Here is a 24961-nt window from a genome sequence, read left to right as displayed (position 1 = left end):
TCTTTGCTGATGATACAAGTATAGTAATCACACCTGACAAACAAGAATTAACTGATGAAATTGTCAATACTGTCTTTCAGAAAATTACTAAGTGGTTCCTTGTAAACGGACTCTCACTGAATTTTGATAAGACACAGTACATACAGTTCCGTACGGTGAATGGTATGACGCCATTAATAAATATAGACCTTAATCAGAAGCATACAGCTAAGGCAGAATATTGCAAATTTTTAGGTGTGTCCATTGATGAGAGATTAAATTGGAAGAAACACGTTGATGATCTGCTGAAACGTTTGAGTTCAGCTACTTATGCAATAAGGGTCATTGCAAATTTTGGTGATAAACATCTTAGTAAATTAGCTTACTACGCCTATTTTCACTCATTGCTTTCATATGGCATCATATTTTGGGGTAATTCATCACTGAGGAATAAAGTATTTATTGCACAAAAGCGTGTAATCAGAATAATAGCTGGAGTCCACCCAAGATCATCCTGCAGACATTTATTTAAGGATCTAGGGATATTCACAGTACCTTCTCAGTATATATACTCTCTTATGAAATTTGTTATTAACAACCAAACCCAATTCAAAAGTAATAGCAGTGTGCATAACTACAATACTAGGAGAAAGGATGATCTTCACTATTCAAGATTAAATCTAACTTTGGCACAGAAAGGGGTGAATTATACTGGCACTAAAGTCTTTGGTCACTTACCAAATAGTATCAAAAGTCTGACAGATAACCAACAAGTATTTAAGAAGAAATTAAAAGAATTTCTGAATGACAACTCCTTCTACTCCATAGAGGACTTTTTAGATATAAATTAAGAAAAAAAATATTTAAAAAAATAAAAAAAATAAAAATAAAAAATAAAGAAAAACAAAAAACACAATAAAATAAAGTTGTTATATTAACTTAAGTATGTTGTTAAATTAACCTAATTATGTCATGTATTGGAAAATTCGACTCGTTCCACATCATTACGAAATATCGTATTCATGATCCATGGAACTAGTATTAATCTAATCTAATCTAATCTAGAAACATCCCTCAACTGCCGCTGGAGTACGTTGCGATCGCGTATACCATGTTGGGACCCACGTACCGTATGCACAAGTCGCATCGTTCCTGAACGTTCAGCAGCACGTTGAACTTTGCACACTCAACGTTAACGTTCGACAGCACGGTCCGTGTGCCGACGGCTTTAGGTTAGTTAGGTTTAAGTAGTTCTAAGCTCTAGGGCATTGATGACCTTAGAAGTTAAGTCCCATAGTGCTCACAACCATTTGAACCATTTTTTGTGGCTTTCCGAGTGGCAGGATGGTCCTTTGGAGGAGAATTGCCGCACAAGTTATACGTGTTGCGTCAGTTGTGCAGCGATGCTGTTATCAGTGGTCCCGTGAAACTTCTCTGCCCATAGACGGGGTTCTGGAAGTCCACGTAACACAGACGTCCGCCAGGATCGTCGTATTATAAGATCAGCAGTGGCAGATCGTACAGCTACCACAGCACAGAAAAGAGGGCTTCTGAGCCCAAACGTGTCAACACTAATTGTTGCGAACTGATTGTTAGCAGTGAGACTACGGGCACGCACACCTCTAGCCTGTCTTCCACTCATGACACATCATCGACGGGCACGATTCGACTAGTGCCGTCAGGGGCTCACTTGAAAGATGGAGTGGCATGCCGTGGTCTTCAGCGATAAAAGCATATTTTGCAGGCGCTGGTTGTTTGCTCGTACAATGTAGACCGGGTGAGCGCTGTCTCGTAGAGTGCATTCGTCCAAGAGAAATGACCCCACCCCAAGCCTTATAATCTGTGGTGCGATAAGCTATAACTCTCGTTCACCTTTTGTGTTTCTGGAATGGACGTTAACCAGCACTCTGTAAGTGCATAGTGTTGTTAGACCCATTATTTTGCCGTTTTTACAACAAGAAGTTTACATCTTGTTCCCACAGGATAATCGTCACCTACACACTAAGCGTGAAACTCAACGTGCTGTGCAAGATGTGCAGCACGATCTCCGGACTTGTCTCTAACGTGCGCGTGTGGGATACGATGGGACGAGAAGTGACTCGTGCGACTCGTCAACCAACAACTATGTGAACATGGCCAGCAGGTGTGGCATAACGTAGGCCTATCCCGGCACAGTGTTCTTCATCTGTATGTTCGATTCGATGCCAGCAGAGAAGGGTACACCACATACTACCGTTAACTGATTCAGCATAGATTGATACTTGACACTTCATAGGCGCTTGTGCTATTGATCTGCAAACGTAATCATTTCATGTACTCCGTATGCACTGTTGCAACAATAAATCTTGTGTGAATTGAAAACCTCTATAAAGATAGCAAAACGAGGATAATGGAATGTAGTCAAATTAAATCGGGTGATGCTGAGGGAATTAAATTAGGAAATGAGACACTTAAAGTAGTAAAGGAGTTTTGCTATTTATGGAGTAAAATAACTGATGATGGTCGAAGTAGAGAGGATATAAAATGTAGACTGGCAATGGCAAGGAAATCGTTTCTGAAGAAGAGAAATTTGTTAACATCGGGTATAGATTTAAGTGTCAGGAAGTCGTTTCTGAAAGTATTTGTATGGAGTCTACACATGTATGGAAGTGAAACATGGACGATAACTAGTTTGGACAAGAAGAGAATAGAAGCTTTCGAAATGTGGTGCTACAGAAGAATGCTGAAGATAAGGTGTGTAGATCACGTAACTAATGAGGAGGTATTGAATAGGATTGGGGAGAAGAGAAGTTTGTGGCACAACTTGACTAGAAGAAGGGATCGGTTGGTAGGACATGTTTTGAGGCATCAAGGAATCACAAATTTTGCATTGGAGGGCAGCGTGGAGGGTAAAAATCGTAGAGGGAGACCAAGAGATGAATACACTAAGGAGATTCAGAAGGATGTAGGTTGCAGTAGGTACTGGGAGATGAAGAATCTTGCACAGGATAGAGTAGCATGGAGAGCTGCATCAAACCAGTCTCAGGACTGAAGACCACAACAAACAACATATAAAGATATACTAATCTTTTAGATTCTTTGGTTTGCAGTTTTGTGTAATCTTCCTATATAGCAGAATTATTACGGATACTCTGAAAAAACAATTTTGTTTCGAACAACAGGCTATACAACGAAAATAATTAGTGGTCTGGAAAACAAACTAACGATTAATGTAAAAACAAAAATAACAATACCTACAACAAACAATATTTCGGCATAATTATCAAGTCACTGTTGTTCATACATTTAACATTTTCGGATGTTTGATTTGATTTAGGCGCTGAATCCGTCCTGGTAATGGAAACAGAGAATTTGTTTTCTCTAAAGATCTTTCTACAAACACGGCCGAGCAAGAACATTACATTCTCCGTTTATATGTACTATCATCCGATACAAAACAACGTAGTTAGTGAAAGCTGCCGGCCACGGTGGCCGAGCGGTTCTAGGCGCTTCAGTCCGGAACCGCGCGACTGCTGCGGTCGCATGTTCGAATCCTGCCTCGGGCATGGATGTGTGTGATGTCCTTAGGTTAGTTAGGTTTAAGTAGTTCTAAGCTCTAGGGCACTGATGACCTTAGAAGTTAAGTCCCATCTTGCCCACAACCATTTGAACCATTTTTTGTGGCTTTCCGAGTGGCAGGATGGATGTGTGTGATGTCCTTAGGTTAGTTAGGTTTAAGTAGTTCCAAGTTCTAGGGGACTGATGACTTCAGATGTTAAGTCCCGTAGTGCTCTGAGCCATTTGAACCATTTAGTGAAAGCTACAATATAGTAAGTGCTTCTCACGAATCGTTGACATTATTTGCGCAACACAAAACACAATTAAAATTTGTTGAGAACTGCTTGTTGCTTTCTCCTCGGTCTTCGTAGTTCTAGTCTTGCTATCTAATCTACGACAGTCGTACGAGCTGTCATCGTGTTGCTCAAGGACATCAGTCACTTTCTGGAAGAGACTGCAGAATGGCCAGCGCGCTAGTCACACATCTGGCTTGCAACATCGGGAACAAACTGTGCACCAGTTCAAACCACTTAGTGGTGCCTTATCAGGGCCTGCGTCTATTTACAGAGCAGCAAGACTGACAATAACAGGCCGCGACACGGCAAGATGTTGACAGAGTGAAGAGAACATCCTACTGACCGGGATGTTAGCGACAATCCAGTGCAGCCAGAATCTGCCCGGCCTGTGTCCCGGGACGTCGGGGTCCAGCATGATCAGCGTGTAGAGCGAGTCCTGCAACACGGGTGATCGCCGATCAGAACGGGAAGCGGAACGCTGATGATGTCAAGATCACTAGATTAGCTGGAAAAGCATAGGAGAAGTAAATAGCCGATACACTTCTGACCATCACTATACCAATATGAACGTGAAGTGATTTATAGGAAATGAGGGCCCCAGCCATAAGCCATAATCCCATGTTCTCCACCTAGAAAACTAAGGCCGGCAACTTAATCTTTTGGAAGCCCTTTAAATCAATAAACGTCTGACACACGGTCCATATTTAATATTAAATGAGCCAAAAACGAATTGGATTTTATGGGTTGCACCACAGATAGGGTTTGCGGAAGCTTATGCTTTTAATCATTTCATGGCGTCGATTACCGTCGGTTACATGACCAAAATTGCTAAACAGTGGCCTGATGCTGGTAGTGGACCACCCAAAGTGGTCGCAGTTAAATAATAACTACAGACGCGTATCTGACGGTGCTATTTATTGTTTCAAGTCGTGATTTAGGTTTCCCGTGGTTTCCCTAAGTCCGAGTTGGTTCCTACCATGGACACTATAACGCACGGATGAGATCACAAGGTGTATGTGCAATAGCAGCCTGTGCCGCTGGCGTCAGGGTAAACCCAACCAACGCTCAGTAGCTCGCAATTTCAATATCATACTGTGTTGTAATTGTGTTTATGAGCGAAAACAAAGTTGTCTGCGGCAGTGTGAAATTTTATTAGTGGCTGGTGTCTGAGCACAGAGTTACCCCGTATCGGTGATTGAGGGATTTTTTAGAGTAAGTTTATAACTGAAAATAATGGTTTTCAGCACGATCGCTAGTTGTACTAACCACAGCAGGCCTGTAAGTAACTAAGTCTAATAATAAGAGAAATATTGGGGTTCAAAAACGAAGCTACCGTAAAGAAGTATAACATGCACACATCAAAAAAGTTTTGCATCACCCCGGTTCCCAGAACTCCTGAAGATAGACGTTGACTGTGGATATTGTATCAGAGACACAATCCCTTTGACCGTTCAGAGATGTCACTAAACCAGCTCAAAGATGTAAACAACCATGAATGACCAGCGTCTATCAGACGGAGAGGGTCCAACAGTCGATCAGAATCAGTCATTCCACCAGGAAGGTGTTCTCTGCAGTTTAACCACGCCAAGACGGTCAATACCGCGGTTCGATCGCGTCCGCATTGTTACTTTGTGCCAGGAAGGGCTCTCAACAAGGGAAGTGTCCAGGCGCCACGGAGTGAAACAAAGCGATGTTGTTCGGACATGGAGGAGATACAGAGAGACAGGAACTGTCGATGACATGCCGCGCTCAGGCCGCCCAAGGGCTACTACTGCAGTGGATAATCGCTACCTACGGATTATGGCTCGGAGAAACCACGACAGCAACGCCACCATGTTGGATAATGCTTTGTGTGCAGCCACAGGACGTCGTGTTACAACTTAAACTATGCGCAATAGGCTTCATGATACGCAACTTCACTCGCGACGTCCACGGCGAGGTCCATCTTCGCAGATGGTACATGCAGCGCGGTACAGATGGGCCCAACAACGTGCCGAATGGACCGCTCAGGATTGGCATCAGGTTCTCTTCACCGATGAGTGTCGCATACGCTTTCAACCAGACAATCGGCGGAGACGTGTTTGGAGGCAACCCGGTTAGGCTGAACGCCTAGAGACACTGTCCAACAAGTGCAGCAGGGTGCAGGTTCCCTGATGTTTTGGGGTGGCATTACGTAGGGCCGACGTACGCCGCTGGTGCTCATGGAAGGCGCCGTAACGGCGGCACAATACGTGAATGCTATCCTCCGACCGATAGTGCAAAATATTGGCAGCATATTGGCGAGGCATTCTTCGTCTTGGACACAATTCGCGCCCCTATCGTGCACATCCTGGAGATACTAGAAGGTATCAGATAGATTATATAATGATAAGACAGAGATTTAGGAACCAGGTTTTAAATTGTAAGACATTTCTAAGTGCAGATGTGGACTCTGACCACAATCTATTGGTTATGAACTGTAGATTAAAACTGCAGAAACTGCAAAAAGGTGGGAATTTAAGGAGATGGGTACTGGATAAACTGAAAGAACCAGTGTTTGTACAGAGTTTCAGGGAGAGCATAAAGGAACAATTGACAGGAATGGGGGAAAGAAATACAGTAGAAGAAGAATGGGTAGCTCTAAGGGATGAAGTAGTGAAGGCAGCAGAGGATCAAGTAGGTAAAAAGACGAGGGCTAGTAGAAATCCTTGGGTAACAGAAGAGATATTGAATTTAATTGATGAAAGGAGAAAATATAAAAATGCAGTAAATGAAGCTGGCAAAAAGTAATGCAAACGTCTCAAAAATGAGATCAATAGGAAGTGCAAAATGGCTAACCAGGGATGGCTTATCTCGCTAGGGGATATATATACTGCCTAAAGGAAAATTAAAGAGACCTTTGGAGAAAAGAGAACCACTTGTATGAATATCAAGAACTCAGATGGAAACCCAGTTCTAAGCAAAGAAGGGAAAGCAGAACGGTGGAAGGAGTATATAGGAGGGTCTATACAAGGGCGATGTTCTTGAGGGCAATATTATGAAAATGGAAGAGGATGTAGATGAAGATGAAATGGGAAGAGTTTGACAGAGCACTGAAAGACCTGAGTCGAAACAGGGCCCCGGCAGTAGACAACATTCCCTTAGAACTACTGACGGCCTTGGGAGAGCCAGACCTGACAAAATTCTACCAACTGGTGAGCAACATGTATGAGACAGGCGAAATACCCTCAGACTTCAATAAGAATATAATAATTCCAATCCATAAGAAAGCAGGTGTTGACAGATGTGAAAATTACAGCTGCAAAATATTAACACGAATTCTTTACAGACGAATGGAAAAACTTGTAGAAGCCGACCTTGGGGGAGATCAGTTTGGATTCCGTAGAAATATTGGAACACGTGAGGAAATACTGACATTACGACTTATCTTAGAAAATAGATTAAGGAAAGGCAAACCTACATTTCTAGCATTTGTAGACTTAGAGAAAGCTTTTGACAATGTAGACTGGAATACTCTGTTTCAAATTCTAAAGGTGGGAGAGGTACAATACAGGGAGCGGAAGGCTATTTACAATTTGTACAGAAACCACATGGCAGTTGTAAGAGTCGAGCGACATGAAAGGGAAGCAGTGGTTGGGAAGGGAGTGAGACACGGTTGTAGCCTCTCCCCAATGTTATTCAATCTGTATATTGAGCAAGCAGTAAAGGAAACAAAAGAAAAATTCGGAGTAGGTATTAAAATCCATGGAGAAGAAGTAAAAACTTTGAGGTTCGCCGCTGACATTCTAATTCTGTCAGAGACAGCAAAGGACTTGGAAGAGCAGTTGAACGGAATGGACAGTGTCTTGAAAGGAGGTTATTAGATGAGCATCAACAAAAGCAAAACGAGGATAATGGAATGTAGTCGAATTAAGTCGGGGGATGCTGAGGGAATTAGATTAGGAAATGAGACACTTACAGTAGTAAATGAGTTTTGCTATTTGAGGAGCAAAATAACTGATGATGGTCGAAGTAGAGAGGAAATAAAATGTAGACTAGCAATGGCAAGGAAAGCGTTTCTGAAGAAGAGAAATTTGTTAACATCGAGTATAGATTTAAGTGTCAGAAGTCGTTTCTGAAAGTATATATATGGAGTGTAGCCTTGTATTGAAGTGAAACATGGACGATAAATAGTTTGGACAAGAAGAGAATAGAAGCTTCCGAAATGTGGTGCTACAGAAGAATGCTGGAGATTAGATGGGTAGATCACATAACTAATGAGGAGGTATTGAATAGAATTGGGGAGGAGTTTGTGGCCCAACTTGACAAGAAGAAGGGACCGGTTGGTAGGACATATTCTGAGGCATCAAGCGATCACAAATTTAGCATTGGAGGGTAAAAATCGTAGAGGAAGACCAAGAGATGAATACACTAAGCAGATTCAGAAGGATGTAGGTTGAAGTAAGTACTGGGAGATGAAGAAGCTTGCTCAGGATAGAGTAGCATGGAGAGTTGCATCAAACCAGTCTCAGGACCGAAGACCACAACAACAACAACATCGTACACATCCTGTGAATGACTTCATTCAGGATAGCGACATCTCTCGACTAGAGTGGCCAGTGTGTTCTCCAGACATTAACCCTATCGAACATGCCTGGGACAGATAGAAAAGGGCTGTGTATGGACGACGTGCCCCACTAACCGCTCTGAGGGATCTACACCGAATCGCCGTTGAGGAGTGGAACAATCTGGACCAACAGTGCCTTGATGAACTTGTGGGTACTATGCCACGACGAATACAGGCATTCATCAATGCAAGAGGACGTTCTACTGCGTATTAGATGTATCTGTGTGTAAAACAATCTGGACCACCACCTATGAAGGTGGCACTTTAAGTGCTAATATATTAGTGGAAACTCGAGAGACGTCTGTTACTTCTGAGAAGCAAAACAGTTGTGTACAGCAAAGTAATTGCGACAACAAGGAAGTTGAAGAGATTGTTTCAGACGTAGGAGAATTTTTTGAGAATTGCACTGACTACGAAGAGGAAAATGTTCCAGATGTGAAGGAAAATGTTGCGCTCTTAGACACGATGTTACTCATTTAGCACATTTCTGTGGTAAACTAATTGCTCACGCAAAAGTTTCAGGAAAGAACTGGCTTCAAACAATTTCAAGAAGATCTTTAATGAAGTCAACTGGAAGTTTTGCGGAATGAGTTTTGAAAATGTAAAGACGATTTCAACAATTCCGCGGCAATTACACTAATCATAAACTAAAAGTTTTTATAAGGTTAAAGGGCATTATAAATGGGTACTACTCCTGAATGGAAAATTTTGCTGTAATATCTTCAAGAAGAAAAAAATGCAAAGGTAGTAAGTGAACTGTGAGTGGACAAAGATAAAAACTGAAAAAATGAAAATAGTTGTTATATAACTTTCCAGAATAGAAAATCTGTTAATACAGTTAAGAGTTTAAAATGACATTGTAGGGGTTTCTCGTTACTACAAGTCTATGTGGTCTGAGTTTGTGTGAGCCTCTTCCCACAGAAAAGAAAACCGTGACATCCGGGATGGTGAAAGATGTTGCCATCCTTCGGAAACTTTACACCAACTTTTCACCGACTATAGAAAAATAGTCTAATTAATATAAAGCTACAAAATAATAACAGTAACAATTAAACACTAAAACACGGAAAATCCCGATTATTGTCATACTTGCGTATGGGTTAAACATGTGAGCGCCGTGTTCCTACAAGTTTCAATGCAATGAAGCGTGGGCGTGAGGGTTCACGGTGACGTCACATCTGAGAGCCCGCCTGCGCGTGACCGCTGCCGTGTATTCTAGTAGCAATGATTCTTGCTATAAGGCCGCAGCTGATTATCTAACCCATCTTCTTCAATCTAGACCTCTAAATGTGTTTATGCCTGTAGACATAAGGTACGTAATTTTTGTAATACTTAAATTGTAGTACATGACATGTCCAGTATCATTGTCAAAAAAAGTTGCCTCATTCCTGATGGGACCGAATAACTATTTCACGGTTAACTATTCCTCTATAATTCTATTAAAGTAGCGAGCTTACAGAGGATGGGCGAAGCTAGGAAAGAAAGAGTAGTTTGACGCAGGCGAAGAACGGCTTCTTCATGTCAAATGCTGACATGAAATTGACGGAGAAGTTCCTGGAAGCCTGCTACACAACACCGTGTGGGAGTGAAACGTGGATCTTGGCAGTATCAGAGAAGGAGTAAAAGTAAATGGAATGCTATTTTGTCGAAAATTGACACGATGAGTAGTGGCTATGTGAAAATACAAGTTAATTCTTAAAATAAAGAAAAAACAACAACCAGCCACCAATAATGTTATTTATTAGGAATGAGTAACACCGTCACCGGTTTCGAACCGATCGGTTCATCATCAGACGGCTCTTCGCACTTAAAAATACATTACGCTGTGCATATGATGTTCGCTGATTGTGACGGACATACCTTGTGTGGTAGTGCTGTCTGAATTCCTGAGTCTTTTTATTGCTCTGTTGACTGTTTTCGAAAATGTAAAATTATGTCACTATTTCTACATGTTGCTACCATCTGTGTAGAATGGTCTGATTATAAATTGTTTCACGTATTGTGGTTTCTTCTGGCCCTCGGTTACACTACTCGTTAATGTACATGTACATGTACCACCAATCTCTATGCTCACTCCTCCCTGCTTTTCCTTTTCGCGTGTGTTTCCGTAGCAGTCTCTCGTTATCTACTCCAGTTTTCCGCGAATTTTCTTACAGTATCTGCAGTGGTATATATGTACACTGATGAGCCAAAACATTATGACCACTGCCCATAGCACTGAGGGCACGTGATGCTTTGAGAGAAGTACGAGGTGCGACAAAGTAAAGAGAATGATGTGGAAAAAAATGTTGCTTACCGTTTTAGTCAAGTTTAGTGTTGTCTCCTTCAAAGTAGTTCCCTTCTGATTGCACACACTTTTTCCAGCGCTTCTGCCATTGACGGTAACATTTCTGGAACTCATCTTCTGTAATATTCTCCAAGACCCTCGTCACAGCTTTTTGGACATATTGTGTTGTTTGAAAATGGTGTCCCCTGACCGCCGTTTTGACTCTTAGAAACAGAAAAAAGTCGCACGGAGCGATATCTGCTGAATAAGTTGGCTGTGGTAGTACTGAAATTTGTTTTGAGGTTAAAAATTGCTGTAATGACAGAGTAGTATGGGATGGCGCATTATCAAGATGCAGAATCCAATTATCAGCAATGTTGGCACGGACACGAAGAACTCTTGTATGAAGTCTTTCTAAAATTTCTTTGTAGTAATTTTGGTTAACTGTTTGTACAGAAGGCACCCATTCTTTATGAACAATTCCCTTGGAATCAAAGAAGCACACAAGCATGCATTTCAGTTTTGACTTTGACATGCGAGATTTTTTTGGTCTGAGTGATCTCTATGAGCACCATTGCGAACTTTGGCGTTTTGTCTCTGGGTAGTACTGAAAAAACCAACTTTCATCAAAAGTGATAACACGGCTCAACAATTCTGGATTGATTTCCGTTTGCTCTAACAGATCGGCTGCCACATTTTTCCGTGTTTCTCGGGTTGTGCTGTGAGATTTTTGGGGACCATTTTTGCACAAATCTTTCTGATACCTAGATCTTCAGTTATTATTAGACAAACCGTTTCTCGATTGATATTCAGTTCTTCTGCAATCATTTTCACAGATATTCTTCGATCAGATCGTACGGGTTCACCCTGGCCAAGCTGACATCCGTCCGTGAGGTTGATGGTCGTCCACTGTGGTCTTCATCTTCATGATTCGTTCTGCCTTCACTAAACATTTTATGCCAACGAAAAACTTGAGCTCTTGACATAACCTCCGCTCCAAAAGCCTTCTGAAGCATACCGTAAGTTGTCGTCGCATAATCACCCAATTTAACACTAAAAGAAATGGCATACCGTTGCGCAATATTACGCGATTCCATTTCCGTGACAAGGGACACAAACACGTGTTAACTTACAGGGTGTTTCAAAAATGACCGGTATATTTGCAACGGCAATAAAAACTAAACGAGCAGCGATAGAAATACACCGTTTGTTGCAATATGCTTGGGACAACAGTACATTTTCAGGCAGACAAGCTTTCGAAAGTACAGTAGTTACAATTTTCAACAACAGATGGCGCTGCGGTCTGGGAAACTCTATAGTACGACATTTTCCACATATCCACCATGCGTAGCAATAATATGGCGTAGTCTCTGAATGAAATTACCCGAAACCTTTGACAACGTGTCTGGCGGAATGGCTTCACATGCAGATGAGATGTACTGCTTCAGCTGTTCAATTGTTTCTGGATTCTGGCGGTACACCTGGTCTTTCAAGTGTCCCCACAGAAAGAAGTCACAGGGGTTCATGTCTGGCGAATAGGGAGGCCAATCCACGCCGCCTCCTGTATGTTTCGGATAGCCCAAAGCAATCACACGATCATCGAAATATTCATTCAGGAAATTAAAGACGTCGGCCGTGCGATGTGGCCGGGCACCATCTTGCATAAACCACGAGGTGTTCGCAGTGTCGTCTAAGGCAGTTTGTACCGCCACAAATTCACGAAGAATGTCCAGATAGCGTGATGCAGTAATCGTTTCGGATCTGAAAAATGGGCCAATGATTCCTTTGGAAGACATGGCGGCCCAGACCAGTACTTTTTGAGGATGCAGGGACGATGGGACTGCAACATGTGGCTTTTCGGTTCCCCATATGCGCCAGTTCTGTTTATTGACGAAGCCGTCCAGGTAAAAATAAGCTTCGTCAGTAAACCACATGCTGCCCATATGCATATCGCCGTCATCAATCCTGTGCACTATATCGTTAGCGAATGTCTCTCGTGCAGCAATGGTAGCGGCGCTGAGGGGTTGCCGCGTTTGAATTTTGTATGGATAGAGGTGTAAACTCTGGCGCATGAGACGATACGTGGACGTTGGCGTCATTTGGACCGCAGCTGCAACACGGCGAACGGAAACCCGAGGCCGCTGTTGGATCACCTGCTGCACTAGCTGCGCGTTGCCCTCTGTGGTTGCCGTACGCGGTCGCCCTACCTTTCCAGCACGTTCGTCTGTCACGTTCCCAGTCCGTTGAAATTTTTCAAACAGATCCTTTATTGTATCGCTTTTCGGTCCTTTGGTTACATTAAACCTCCGTTGAAAACTTCGTCTTGTTGCAACAACACTGTGTTCTAGGCGGTGGAATTCCAACACCAGAAAAATCCTCTGTTCTAAGGAATAAACCATGTTGTCTACAGCACACTTGCACGTTGTGAACAACACACGCTTACAGCAGAAAGACGACGTACAGAATGGCGCACCCACAGACTGCGTTGTCTTCTGTATCTTTCACATCACTTGCAGCGCCATCTGTTGTTGAAAATTGTAACTACTGTAATTTCGAAAGTTTGTCCGCCTGAAAATGTACTGTTGTCCCAACAAACGGTGTATTTCTATCGCTGCTCGTTTAGTTTTTGTTGCCGTTTCAAATATACCGGTCATTTTTGAAACACCCTGTATTACAGCACAATTCACGACTGAGCAGTTGCATCGATGTGCCACTTGGACTAGAAGCAGCTTATAGACCAAGGTCAAATATATTGTGGCGAATGGGGAATCATTCTAGCGACAATAAGTGGCACTAATGCGGTAATCCGCCGACTTAAACCGACTTTGACAAAAGCCAGATTGTTATGGTCCAGTGACTGGGAGCGAGCATCTCGGCAACGACAAAGCTGGTCGGTTGTTCGCGCACTACTATCGTGAGAATCTATGGAGAGCGGTTGAAGAATGCTGAAACCACGAGTAGGCGACAAGACGTTGGACGTTCATACGTCAATACAGAACATCGGAATCGGAGGCTTACCAGCTGTCCAAAGCAGTATAAGCGGCGATCTGTAGCAGATCTGACGAAAGAGTACAGCTCTGGCGCAGGCGCAAATGTTTTGCAGCACATCGTTCAGCGAACAGTGCTGAACATGCTGTTCCGCAGCAGAGGACCCCTACGTGTTCCCATGTTGACTCTCCAATATCGTCAGTCATGATTACAGCGGGCACGGAATCATCGAGATTGGACCGCGGATCAATGGAATCGTGTCGCATGGTCGGACGAATCTCGTTTATTCTCGAACCAGGTCGATGGGCGTGTCCAGATACGCTGTCACCCAGGCGAACGTCTTCTCGAAACATGCAGCGCGCCACGGACGCGGGTCGATGGGAGTAGTATTCTGTTATGGACGACATTGATCTGGGCTTCCTTGGGATAGTAATCGAAGGCAATATGACAGCTGTAGACTACGTGAACATTATTAGGGTCCACTTGAAACGGCTTACGCTTGATGTCCTCCTCGACAACTGTGACATCATCCAGCAGGATAACTGCCCGTGTCACAAGGCCACAATCGTGCTGCAGAGGTCTGAGAAGCATGATAGTGAACTCACACTGGTGTCTTGGCCATCAAATTCGGCCTATCTGAATGCAGTGAAACCTAACTGGGACGCTCTCGGGCGCCAGCTACACGCCCGCAAATTACGCGCAGTGTGTGACCTATGCTTAGGCATCTGGTGCCACAGACCTCTGGAAACCTATCAAGTGCTTTTCGAATCCATGGCACGCAGAATCACTGCTGAATTGCGTTCCAGAGGTGGACCAACACGCTTCTAAGTAAATGGGCGTAACGTTTTGGCTCGTCAGTGTATTTCCACAACACTCGGGCAATCTGTGAGCTTTGTAGGGTTGTATTCTTCATATAGGATAATATGCCTTGCGCGTCCTCCTTGTTACAGTTCTCAGGTGAGAATTCAATTCTAAGACAGAAGACTCCGTTTACAACTTCTTCGTTATCTACAAATGGTTCAAATGGCTCTGAGCACTATGGGACTTAACATCTGAGGTCATCAGTTCCCTAGAACTTATAACTACTTAAACCTAACTAGCCTAAGGACATCACGCACATCCATGCCCGAGGCAGGATTCGAACCTGCGACCGTAGCAGTCGCGCGGTTCCGGATTGAAGCGCCTAGAACCGCTCGGCCACTGCGGCCGGCCTTCGTAATCTACACCAACTTTAGTGTTAAGTCGATTTCTGGCGTTATTCCTTGCCTTCACCCATTCATTTTACTCCGTCTTCAACAAAACCCTCTACTACAAAGCTAGTGAGCGATAATTTTCGACTTTTAAGACGAACTCATAGCCAGTCGCACCGGCGCAAGGAAGAACCGGTACATAAATATCAAGTACGCCATCTCCTTACACCTGCGGCATCATAAGGTAGCAAAGTACTACATCTGGACACTACAGTACAAACCAGAAAAAAGGGCCTAAAATTGGCTGTTGTTTACAAACGTACTTTATGAAGTTCTGATGCTCTCCCTAAACTGAAACTATTGTAACCACTGTAAGCTCTTGCTCCATTATATTCACTGATCTCTAAGTATTTCTTGTTCGTGTGCATAGAACACCGTGTTGATGAACTGAGATCAGAACCAGCCTCAGCATAAACATAAATTTTAAGACAACCTGTGTACAGTGAATTTTATAAAACATTTACTAGCTGTTGAAACCGCCTTATAAAAATGTTTTTAATTAGTTTTATCCGTCTCGATGAAGACGTGGTGATGAATCCGCATCTGAAGGATTTTAAATAACTAGAAATTCTTTTGTTTACAACAACTACTTAATTTTATCTTTTGTTGTAGCAAGACAGATTCTGAAATACATAATTCCATTTCCAAGTACACACTGTCTTTCGTTTACCGTGGCCGAAAGAGTGCTCTGAATACTCATCCAAAAATATGTTGTGAGCACACCTGTGTTGTAAACTTTTTCAAATCATCGTTTTAATCAAAAACATACTAAATTAGAAGGAAGTTGAAAATACGAAATATGCACTTTTACCGCAAGACCGCTACGGTCGCAGGTTCGAATCCTGCCTCGGGCAAGGATGTGTGGGATGTCCTTAGGTTAGTTAGGTTTAAGTAGTTCTACGTTCTAGGGGACGACCTCAGCAGTTAAGTGCCATAGTGCTCAGAGCCATTTGAACCATTTTTGCCCTTCTACTTTTCCCAGAACCTGAATTTTATGCTGTGCATGATAATACGAGACACAAGCAGTGCCCAATCTGACGCTACGTACTTTCTGCTGTGTTATAGAAATCCTCACCGAGCGACGTGGCGCAGTGGTTATCACAGTGGACTCGCATTCGGGAGGACGACGGTTCAAACTCGCGTCCGGCCATCCTCATTTATAGGTCCTCCGTGGTTTCCCTAAATCACTTCACTTAAGAGAAACGCCGGGATGGTCCCTTTGAAAAGACATGGCCGACTTCCTTCCCCATCCTTCCCTAATCCGATGACCTCTCTGTTTGGTCCACTCCCGCAAATCAATCAACCATCCAACCAAAAACCCTTGCCTTACCTTGCCATTGCTGAGATTTACCCTTATCGACGGTGCAACGCTACCAGTTCGCCTAACTTGACTAAATGTTAGACTGAATCTCTCTGACCAACTAAGCATTATAACGTGTAGACCCTATTAGCTTTAAAGCCATTGGCTCTTTTCTGCGTACAACAATATTACAATTTGTGCTGGCCTTGTATTTGACCCCCCATGAACCATGGACCTTGCCGTTGGTGGGGAGGCTTGCGTGCCTCAGCGATACAGATGGCCGTACCGTAGGTGCAACCACAACGGAGGGGTATCTGTTGAGAGGCCAGACAAACATGTGGTTCCTGAAGAGGGGCAGCAGCCTTTTCAGTAGTTGCAGGGGCAACAGTCTGGATGATTGACTGATCTGGCCTTGTAACATTAACCAAAACGGCCTTGCTGTGCTGGTACTGCGAACGGCTGAAAGCAAGGGGAAACTACAGCCGTAATTTTTCCCGAGGACATGCAGCTTTACTGTATGATTAAATGATGATGGCGTCCTCTTGGGTAAAATATTCCGGAGGTAAAATAGTCCCCCATTCGGATCTCCGGGCGGGGACTATTCAAAAGGACGTCGTTATCAGGAGAAAGAAAACTGGCATTCTACGGATCGGAGCATGGAATGTCAGATCCCTTAATCGGGCAGGTAGGTTAGAAAATTTAAAAAGGGAAATGGATAGGTTAAAGTTAGATATAGTGGGAATTAGTGAAGTTCGGTGGCAGGAGGAACAAGACTTTTGGTCAGGTGATTACAGGGTTATAAATACAAAATCAAATAGGGGTAATGCAGGAGTAGGTTTAATAATGAATAAAAAAATAGGAGTGCGGGTTAGCTACTACAAACAGCATAGTGAACGCATTATTGTGGCCAAGATAGACACAAAGCCCATGCCTACTACAGTAGTACAAGTTTATATGCCAACTAGCTCCGCAGATGATGAAGAAATTGATGAAATGTATGACAAGATAAAAGAAATTATTCAGGTAGTGAAGGGAGACGAAAATTTAATAGTCATGGGTGACTGGAATTCGTCAGTAGGAAAAGGGAGAGAAGGAAACATAGTAGGCGAATATGGATTGGGGGGAAGAAATGAAAGAGGAAGCCGCCTTGTAGAATTTTGCACAGAGCATAACTTAATCATAGCTAACACTTGGTTCAAGAATCATAAAAGAAGGTTGTATACCTGGAAGAATCCTGGAGATACTAATAGGTATCAGATAGATTATATAATGGAAAGACAGAGATTTAAGAACCAGGTTTTAAATTGTAAGACATTTCCAGGGGCAGATGTGGATTCTGACCACAATCTATTGGTTATGAACTGCAGATTGAAACTGAAGAAACTGCAAAAAGGTGGGAATTTAAGGAGATGGGACCTGGATAAACTGAAAGAACCAGAGATTGTAGAGAGTTTCAGGGAGAGCATAAGGGAACAATTGACAGGAATGGGGGAAAGAAATACAGTAGAAGAAGAATGGGTAGCTCTGAGGGATGAAGTAGTGAAGGCAGCAGAGGATCAAGTAGGTAAAAAGACGAGGACTAAGAGAAATCCTTGGGTAACAGAAGAAATATTGAATTTAATTGATGAAAGGAGAAAATATAAAAATGCAGTAAATGAAGCAGGCAAAAGGGAATACAAACGTCTCAAAAATGAGATCGACAGAAAGTGCAAAATGGCTAAGCAGGGATGGCTAGAGGACAAATGTAAGGATGTAGAGGCTTGTCTCACTAGGGGTAAGATAGATACTGCCTACAGGAAAATTAAAGAGACCTTTGGAGAGAAGAGAACCACTTGTATGAATATCAAGAGCTCAGATGGCAACCCAGTTCTAAGCAAAGAAGGGAAAGCAGAAAGGTGGAAGGAGTATATAGAGGGTTTATACAAGGGCGATGTACTTGAGGACAGTATTATGGAAATGGAAGAGGATGTAGATGAAGATGAAATGGGAGATAAGATACTGCGTGAAGAGTTTGACAGAGCACTTAAAGACCTGAGTCGAAACAAGGCCCCGGGAGTAGACAACATTCCATCAGAACTACTGATGGCCTTGGGAGAGCCAGTCATGACAAAACTCTACCATCTGGTGAGCAAGATGTATGAGACAGGCGAAATACCCACAGACTTCAAGAAGAATATAATAATTCCAATACCAAAGAAAGCAGGTGTTGACAGATGTGAAAATTACCGAACTATCAGTTTAATAAGTCACAGCTGCAAAATACTAACGCGAATTCTTTACAGACGAATGGAAAAACTGGTAGAAGCGGAGCTCGGGGAAGATCAGTTTGGATTCCGTAGAAATGTTGGAACACGTGAGGCAATACTAACCTTACGACTTATCTTAGAAGAAAGATTAAGAAAAGGCAAACCTACGTTTCTAGCATTTGTAGACTTAGAGAAAGCTTTTGACAACGTTAACTGGAATACTCTCTTTCAAATTCTGAAAGTGGCAGGGGTAAAATATAGGGAGCGAAAGGCTATTTACAATTTGTACAGAAACCAGATGGCAGTTATAAGAGTCGAGGGGCATGAAAGGGAAGCAGTGGTTGGGAAAGGAGTGAGGCAGGGTTGTAGCCTCTCCCCGATGTTATTCAATCTGTATATTGAGCAAGCAGTAAAGGAAACAAAAGAAAAATTCGGAGTAGGTATAAAAATTCATGGAGAAGAAGTAGAAACTTTGAGGTTCGCCGATGACATTGTAATTCTGTCAGAGACAGCAAAGGACTTGGAAGAGCAGTTGAACGGAATGGACAGTGTCTTGAAAGGAGGATATAAGATGAACATCAACAAAAGCAAAACGAGGATAATGGAATGTAGTCAAATTAAATCGGGTGATGCTGAGGGGATTAGATTAGGAAATGAGACACTTAAAGTAGTAAAGGAGTTTTGCTATTTAGGGAGTAAAATAACTGATGATGGTCGAAGTAGAGAGGATATAAAATGTAGACTGGCAATGGCAAGGAAATCGTTTCTGAAGAAGAGAAATTTGTTAACATCGAGTATAGATTTAAGTGTCAGGAAGTCGTTTCTGAAAGTATTTGTATGGAGTGTAGCCATGTATGGAAGTGAAACATGGACGATAACCAGTTTGGACAAGAAGAGAATAGAAGCTTTCGAAATGTGGTGCTACAGAAGAATGCTGAAGATAAGGTGGGTAGATCATGTAACTAATGAGGAAGTATTGAATAGGATTGGGGAGAAGAGAAGTTTGTGGCACAACTTGACTAGAAGAAGGGATCGGTTGGTAGGACATGTTTTGAGGCATCAAGGGATCACAAATTTAGCATTGGAGGGCAGCGTGGAGGGTAAAAATCGTAGAGGGAGACCAAGAGATCAATACACTAAGCAGATTCAGAAGGATGTAGGTTGCAGTAGGTACTGGGAGATGAAGAAGCTTGCACAGGATAGAGTAGCATGGAGAGCTGCATCAAACCAGTCTCAGGACTGAAGACCACAACAACAACAACATTGTATTTGACAAAGATACAGAGTATCAAAAGCATCGGTCTTTGACTCGGCTGACAGTACATATTGATCTACATACTCGGTAGCGACTCATATCTTGTACAAGTTTTCACAACTGCGGCGTTATACCTTCATTTTGTGTCAGTGCGTATTTATACGTTCCTTAAAGGGTGCAAGACAGGGCACACTGAAGTGAACGGAAAAAATCGTGCGTGATCAGCAGCGTCATAAGACGCACGTCAGTACTGCATGCACAGAAAGCAAGCTATCATGACGTAGAGTGCTGAAAGGAAGTCAGCAAATTCTTGCTTTCTCTGCAGCCGCTGCTTTACAGGCCATGGCAGTGAACAACGCGAAATAAAAAGAAAAACGGTCTTGCTGGGAGAAAAATTGGGTGAGCTGACTAAAGGAGAGGGAGAGCTTAAAATATCTTAAAAATCTTCTTTTAGAGAACATATACTCATTTCTAAATGAGTTTAGAATGAGAGAATTACTTATTCCCACTGGACCTTGTGCAACAGACCTTAATCTTCCTCACACAAGATGCAATATGTGGACACATGTCATTTGTCGTATACGACACTTAGCTAAAAAAAATTTTCCCCTTATGAATCAGTTTCATTTGGTTTACGTACGTAACACACACTAGCGTTGTTTCCTGATGCAAACGAAAAGAAACAAGTCGTGTCGGGTCTGATACCACCTAGTGGTAGGAAGGTTACCCCTTTCAGACTCTGGCTACAACTGTGTACACTAATTTCTGATGTGTCTTAGCTGCAAGGGAAACATTTTTCCCCAATAGAAATCCGAGGTACACATTTGCGAATGTTCATGCTTTTCATCGTGCGCAAGTGCTGCCAACTATTGGTCATCACTATGAAAACATCAGCAAGTCAATGTAGCAGTGAGCAGCAGGTCGTGACCACCAGAATACACGGATGTGGTTGGTTCGCTATATTCCACTATATAAATGGATATTTTTATTGTTAATTTGAATGGTAGTTATTGAATAATCATTTTATTATTATTACAATAGAAAATATTTCGTAATTAGTTATTTTGTCCATAAAATGAAGCCAAGTGTAGAAAGTACCTCTTAAAAACGGATACATGTTTTTGTACAAATCTTGCATCTTAAGTCATTTAAAAATCGCCTAAGAGCATTACCACACAAAGAAGAAATTCGGTGGCCGAGCGGTTCTGGGCGCTTCAGTCTGGAACCGTGCGACCGCTACGGTCGCAGGATCGAATCCTGCCTCGGGCATGTTAGTTAGGTTTAAGTAGTTCTAAGTTCTAGGGGACTGATAACCTCAGATGTTAAGTCCCATACTGCTCAGAGCCATTTGAACCATTTTTGAAGAAATTCGGATAGGTAATGGTTAATTAAATACGACATTGTGATGAAAATAGAAATTATTCTTCCTGGAAGTTATCAGATGCTCTAAGATTCCATGCCACTGCTGAGTCAAAATGTGTGAAAAAATCTACACTGCTGGTGGTAAACATCCTCACTGTCGGCAACTCTTCTCTTTGCTGTCTCAGTTATACATTTTATGGGCAGTAATTTTAACACAATTTTTATTTTCTCTTTAATTTCCACCACTGTTGTGCGCAGCCTCCATTTTTAAAACGTATAGTATAAACATATTTCGCTTAAATCTGTATTACGTTCGCTCCTGTTGTGATAATCTTTATTTCTGATGCCGGAAATACACGGCTGCGGATCATCATATTCAGTTACAGCACCCAAGACTCTTTGCACCAAACTGCCCTGTTCTGCCTCCTTTCTATTCGAAATAACTCTGTCAGCGCCCCGTTAGACCCGTCTTGTGCACAGCTGCAGGCGTCCACACCGCTTGACGGCATATATGGCGTCAACACTTCGGCTTCTGTCGGCACCATTCGTGTAACACTGTAAGCGATTTCATGTACGGATATAGACGTCGCTACTGTTTCTTGCGACGTGAAGCAGCTAATTGGGCGTAGCGAGTTGTGCAGTCTGCAGAACTCTGCGGACTCTCGTTGTGCTCTGAAAGCAACGTGTAAATAAGAACTTAGGGGGCCCGGAAGCGATGACATCTGCCTCACGCGCAGGCCGCTTACCGTCTCCCACACTGATCCTCAACCAACTTATAAAATTCCTCTCCCTCCTCTTCCACCTTGAACACATCCGATTATCCTACGTTGCCCGTAAACTCGACACTACCCACCCCTTACTTCCCCCCCTGATCACTACTCTCTCATCACCCTGGCGTGCCTCTACCACCACATTCCCCCAACTCTACACCTCCACACGCTCCACATCCTCTTCCAACGAACCTTTAATCGCCTTCCCTTATCCACCACGAAATCCACCCTGATTTATACCCATCCTACCAGACCTAAGAGAACGCAGCCTGCCTCCCCAGTCAGGGATCCCTTCCTCTCTACTCCTCTTCACCAACGTCGGTTCTGAACCGCATCCCTCTTCACTCTCCCGAATTCCTCCTCCAAACACCCTCTTATTCACTACCCCAACTGCTACATTCGCATGATACCCCTCTTCAGTCTAGGTCCAGTCATCAAGTCACTCGTCAATGTATCTATTTTAGTCAACACACTAGATTTTTACTTTTTCAACTTATGCAAGTGTGCCTCTGTCTTTTATCTTTCGTGAAACATTCATCTGCCATTTCATCTGCTTTAGTCTTTTAATTAATCAACACATCTCTCTTTTACATTTTAAATTATGCGACTGAATCTTTGTCTTTTTATATGGCAATTCAGTTTCAAAATACGTTTTAAACTTTTTACTCTCATTTGGCTGAAGAGCGCCGACAGCTCACCCCCCACCCCCCACCCACCCACCCATATGGGGCGAGAGGAAAAATGCAGAATTAAAAAAAATGTGGACTCAGTTACGGCGAGATTTAGCAAACAACGTTCTCGACTGGAGATGGCGGCCAGATGGATCGCTGAAATGTTTGTGTGTATCTTTCGTAAACAATTGGACGATTATGTAGTAAACTTTTTACCTTTTACATACGTACATTCCAAATGCTGCCGCCACGTGTCTCCAGAAGGATAGTGACAAGCTCGCTCTTCCTCCCCAGAACATCACCTAAGCTGAAGCAATCCCCTTCCATAACAGTAAACAACAAACACCACCACAAGTAACAGCTCTTGGCAGAGCTTTCTAGATGCATTTTTTGGGAGAGCGAGGGGGGGGAATTAGGGTGTCATCAGTCTTATTCTGACTGGGCAGGTTAGACGTGCCCCGCCAGAATTTCTCTCTTCACCGCAGAACAGCACTTGCTCCCAATGCCTTCAGTCACTTGTTTCTTCTCTCCATGAACTTCTAGAAACATGGAAGTTATTCTCCACGAGTAAGTAGGTATTGCTTCCACAGTCCCTGAATAATTGAGGCTGGCTTTGCCTTAAGAGATTTAAGGAAGCAAAAGTCCGTACGTCTGGATGGGACTTAAAATAATAGTCCCCTCCTACCCCTTCGTCTTCTCCCCATCCCCCCCACCCAAAGAAAACAAATACCCGTACAGTGTCTTAATAGTTGTTTCCTGTCAGTGACTACAGGTTCCTGTAGCACCATGGAAGTTATTCTCTACAAACAGAAACTGTTGCCATAAAATGGTTCAAATGGCTCTGAGCACTATGGGACATAAGTTCTGAGATCATCAGTCCCCTAACCCGTACAGTGTCTTGATAGTTATTTCTTGTCAGTGACTGCAGGTTCCTCTAGTACCATGGAAGTTATTCTCTACGAACATAAACTGTTGCCATAAAATGGTTCAAATGGCTCTGAGCACTATGGGACATAACTTCTGATATCATCAGTCCCCTAACCCGTACAGTGTCTTAATAGTTGTTTCTTGTCAGTGACTGCAGGTTCCTCTAGCACCATGGACGTTATTCTCTACGAACAGAAAATGTTGCCATAAAATGGTTCAAATGGCTCTGAGCACTATGGGACATAACTTCTGAGGCATCAGTCCCCTAGAACTTAGAACTACTGAAACCCAACTAACATAAGGACATCACATACATCCATGTCCGAAGCAGGATTCGAACCTGCGACCGCAGCGGTCGCGAGGTTCCAGACCGTAGCGCCTAGAGCCGCTCGGTTACTCCGGCTGGCCGCAGACTTTAGGTATTATTACGCTACTCAAATGAAAAATGGGGTATTATCCAACAGCAATGAAAGTTGCAATTAATACAACTGAGGATAAGCGGTTATCAACTAGAGTAATTGCCAATAGACGTCTGGCACATTCCTATGCAGCTGCAGGATGCACCTAACCGAGTCATCAGGTTACAGTAGAAAGATATACAACATCAGTCCAAAAAGTTTAAACTGGGTTAATAAAAACTGAGAAAAGCTGAGAGTGTGGTTTTAATACTTTATGTGTTCTACATAGTCTCCCCTCACTTTAAGTACACTCACAGAGCGTTCATATAACCATGTGAAACTGTCACCAAAGTCCTTCTTCGAGTTGTTGGTAAACTCACGCGTCGGATTCGCACCTTCTTCAAAATGGTTCAAATGGCTCGATGCACTATGGGACTTAACATCTGAGGTCATCAGTCTCCTAGACTTAGAACTACTTAAACCTAACTAACCTAAGGTCATCACACACATCCATGCCCGAGGCAAGATTCGAACCTGCGACCGTAGCAGCAGCGCGGTTCCGGACTGAAGCGCCTAGAAACGCTCGGTCACAGAGGCCGGCGTACCTTCTTCGGTCTTGGCTTACTAACAGAGATTCATTCTGCGCTTTGTCTTTTCGTGGTAGGTTCGTGTTAAAAACATCTAGCCTCGTCACCCCTAATGATATTTTCCAGAAAAGAATCGTCCACGTGCTGAATTTCAATCAAGTCGTAGCAGTTGTCCATACGTAGTTGTCTTTGTTTGGGACTCAAGGTGTGCGGGACAGACTCAAAACATTTCGGAGAATGTCTTGAACACTTGATTTAGAGATATTCAGTTCGTTTCTCCATAGTGATTTGTGATACTACAGCGTTGAGACACTGCAGTCGCACGTCCACTACTCACCACTGTCTGCTAACAATGACTAGTCGAATACACGTCTTTTGTTAATAGTTGTTAGTTCAAGCTGGCACCGCAACACTGCGCTGACTTCGCTTGTACGCCAGGAATAAAAATAGGTCTCGTTACATGTTGCAGGGATGATTCATGTGATCAAATAAATACCAGAATTGCTTTTTTTCCTGAGTCTCGCTGCCTGCAACATATCTAAAA

At 42.9% G+C, this 24961-nt stretch overlaps 1 protein-coding gene across 1 annotated transcript in view; it reads right to left on the bottom strand.

Moving 5' to 3' along the window:
* LOC126237166 (protein D2-like) overlaps window positions 1-24961 on the bottom strand; it is an 83248-nt gene that overhangs the window by 31870 nt on the left and 26417 nt on the right. Inside the window, exon 2 of the mRNA XM_049947064.1 lies at window positions 4156-4248. Coding sequence (XP_049803021.1) covers window positions 4156-4248 — 93 coding nt within the window. The remainder of the gene's footprint in view (window positions 1-4155; window positions 4249-24961) is intronic.

The sequence above is a fragment of the Schistocerca nitens genome, chromosome 1, assembly GCF_023898315.1.
Source record: "Schistocerca nitens isolate TAMUIC-IGC-003100 chromosome 1, iqSchNite1.1, whole genome shotgun sequence".
Taxonomy (NCBI): Eukaryota; Metazoa; Arthropoda; class Insecta; order Orthoptera; family Acrididae; genus Schistocerca; species Schistocerca nitens.
The sequence above is the reverse complement of the archived record's forward strand: the minus strand, read 5'-3'. Positions and strand labels throughout refer to the sequence as shown.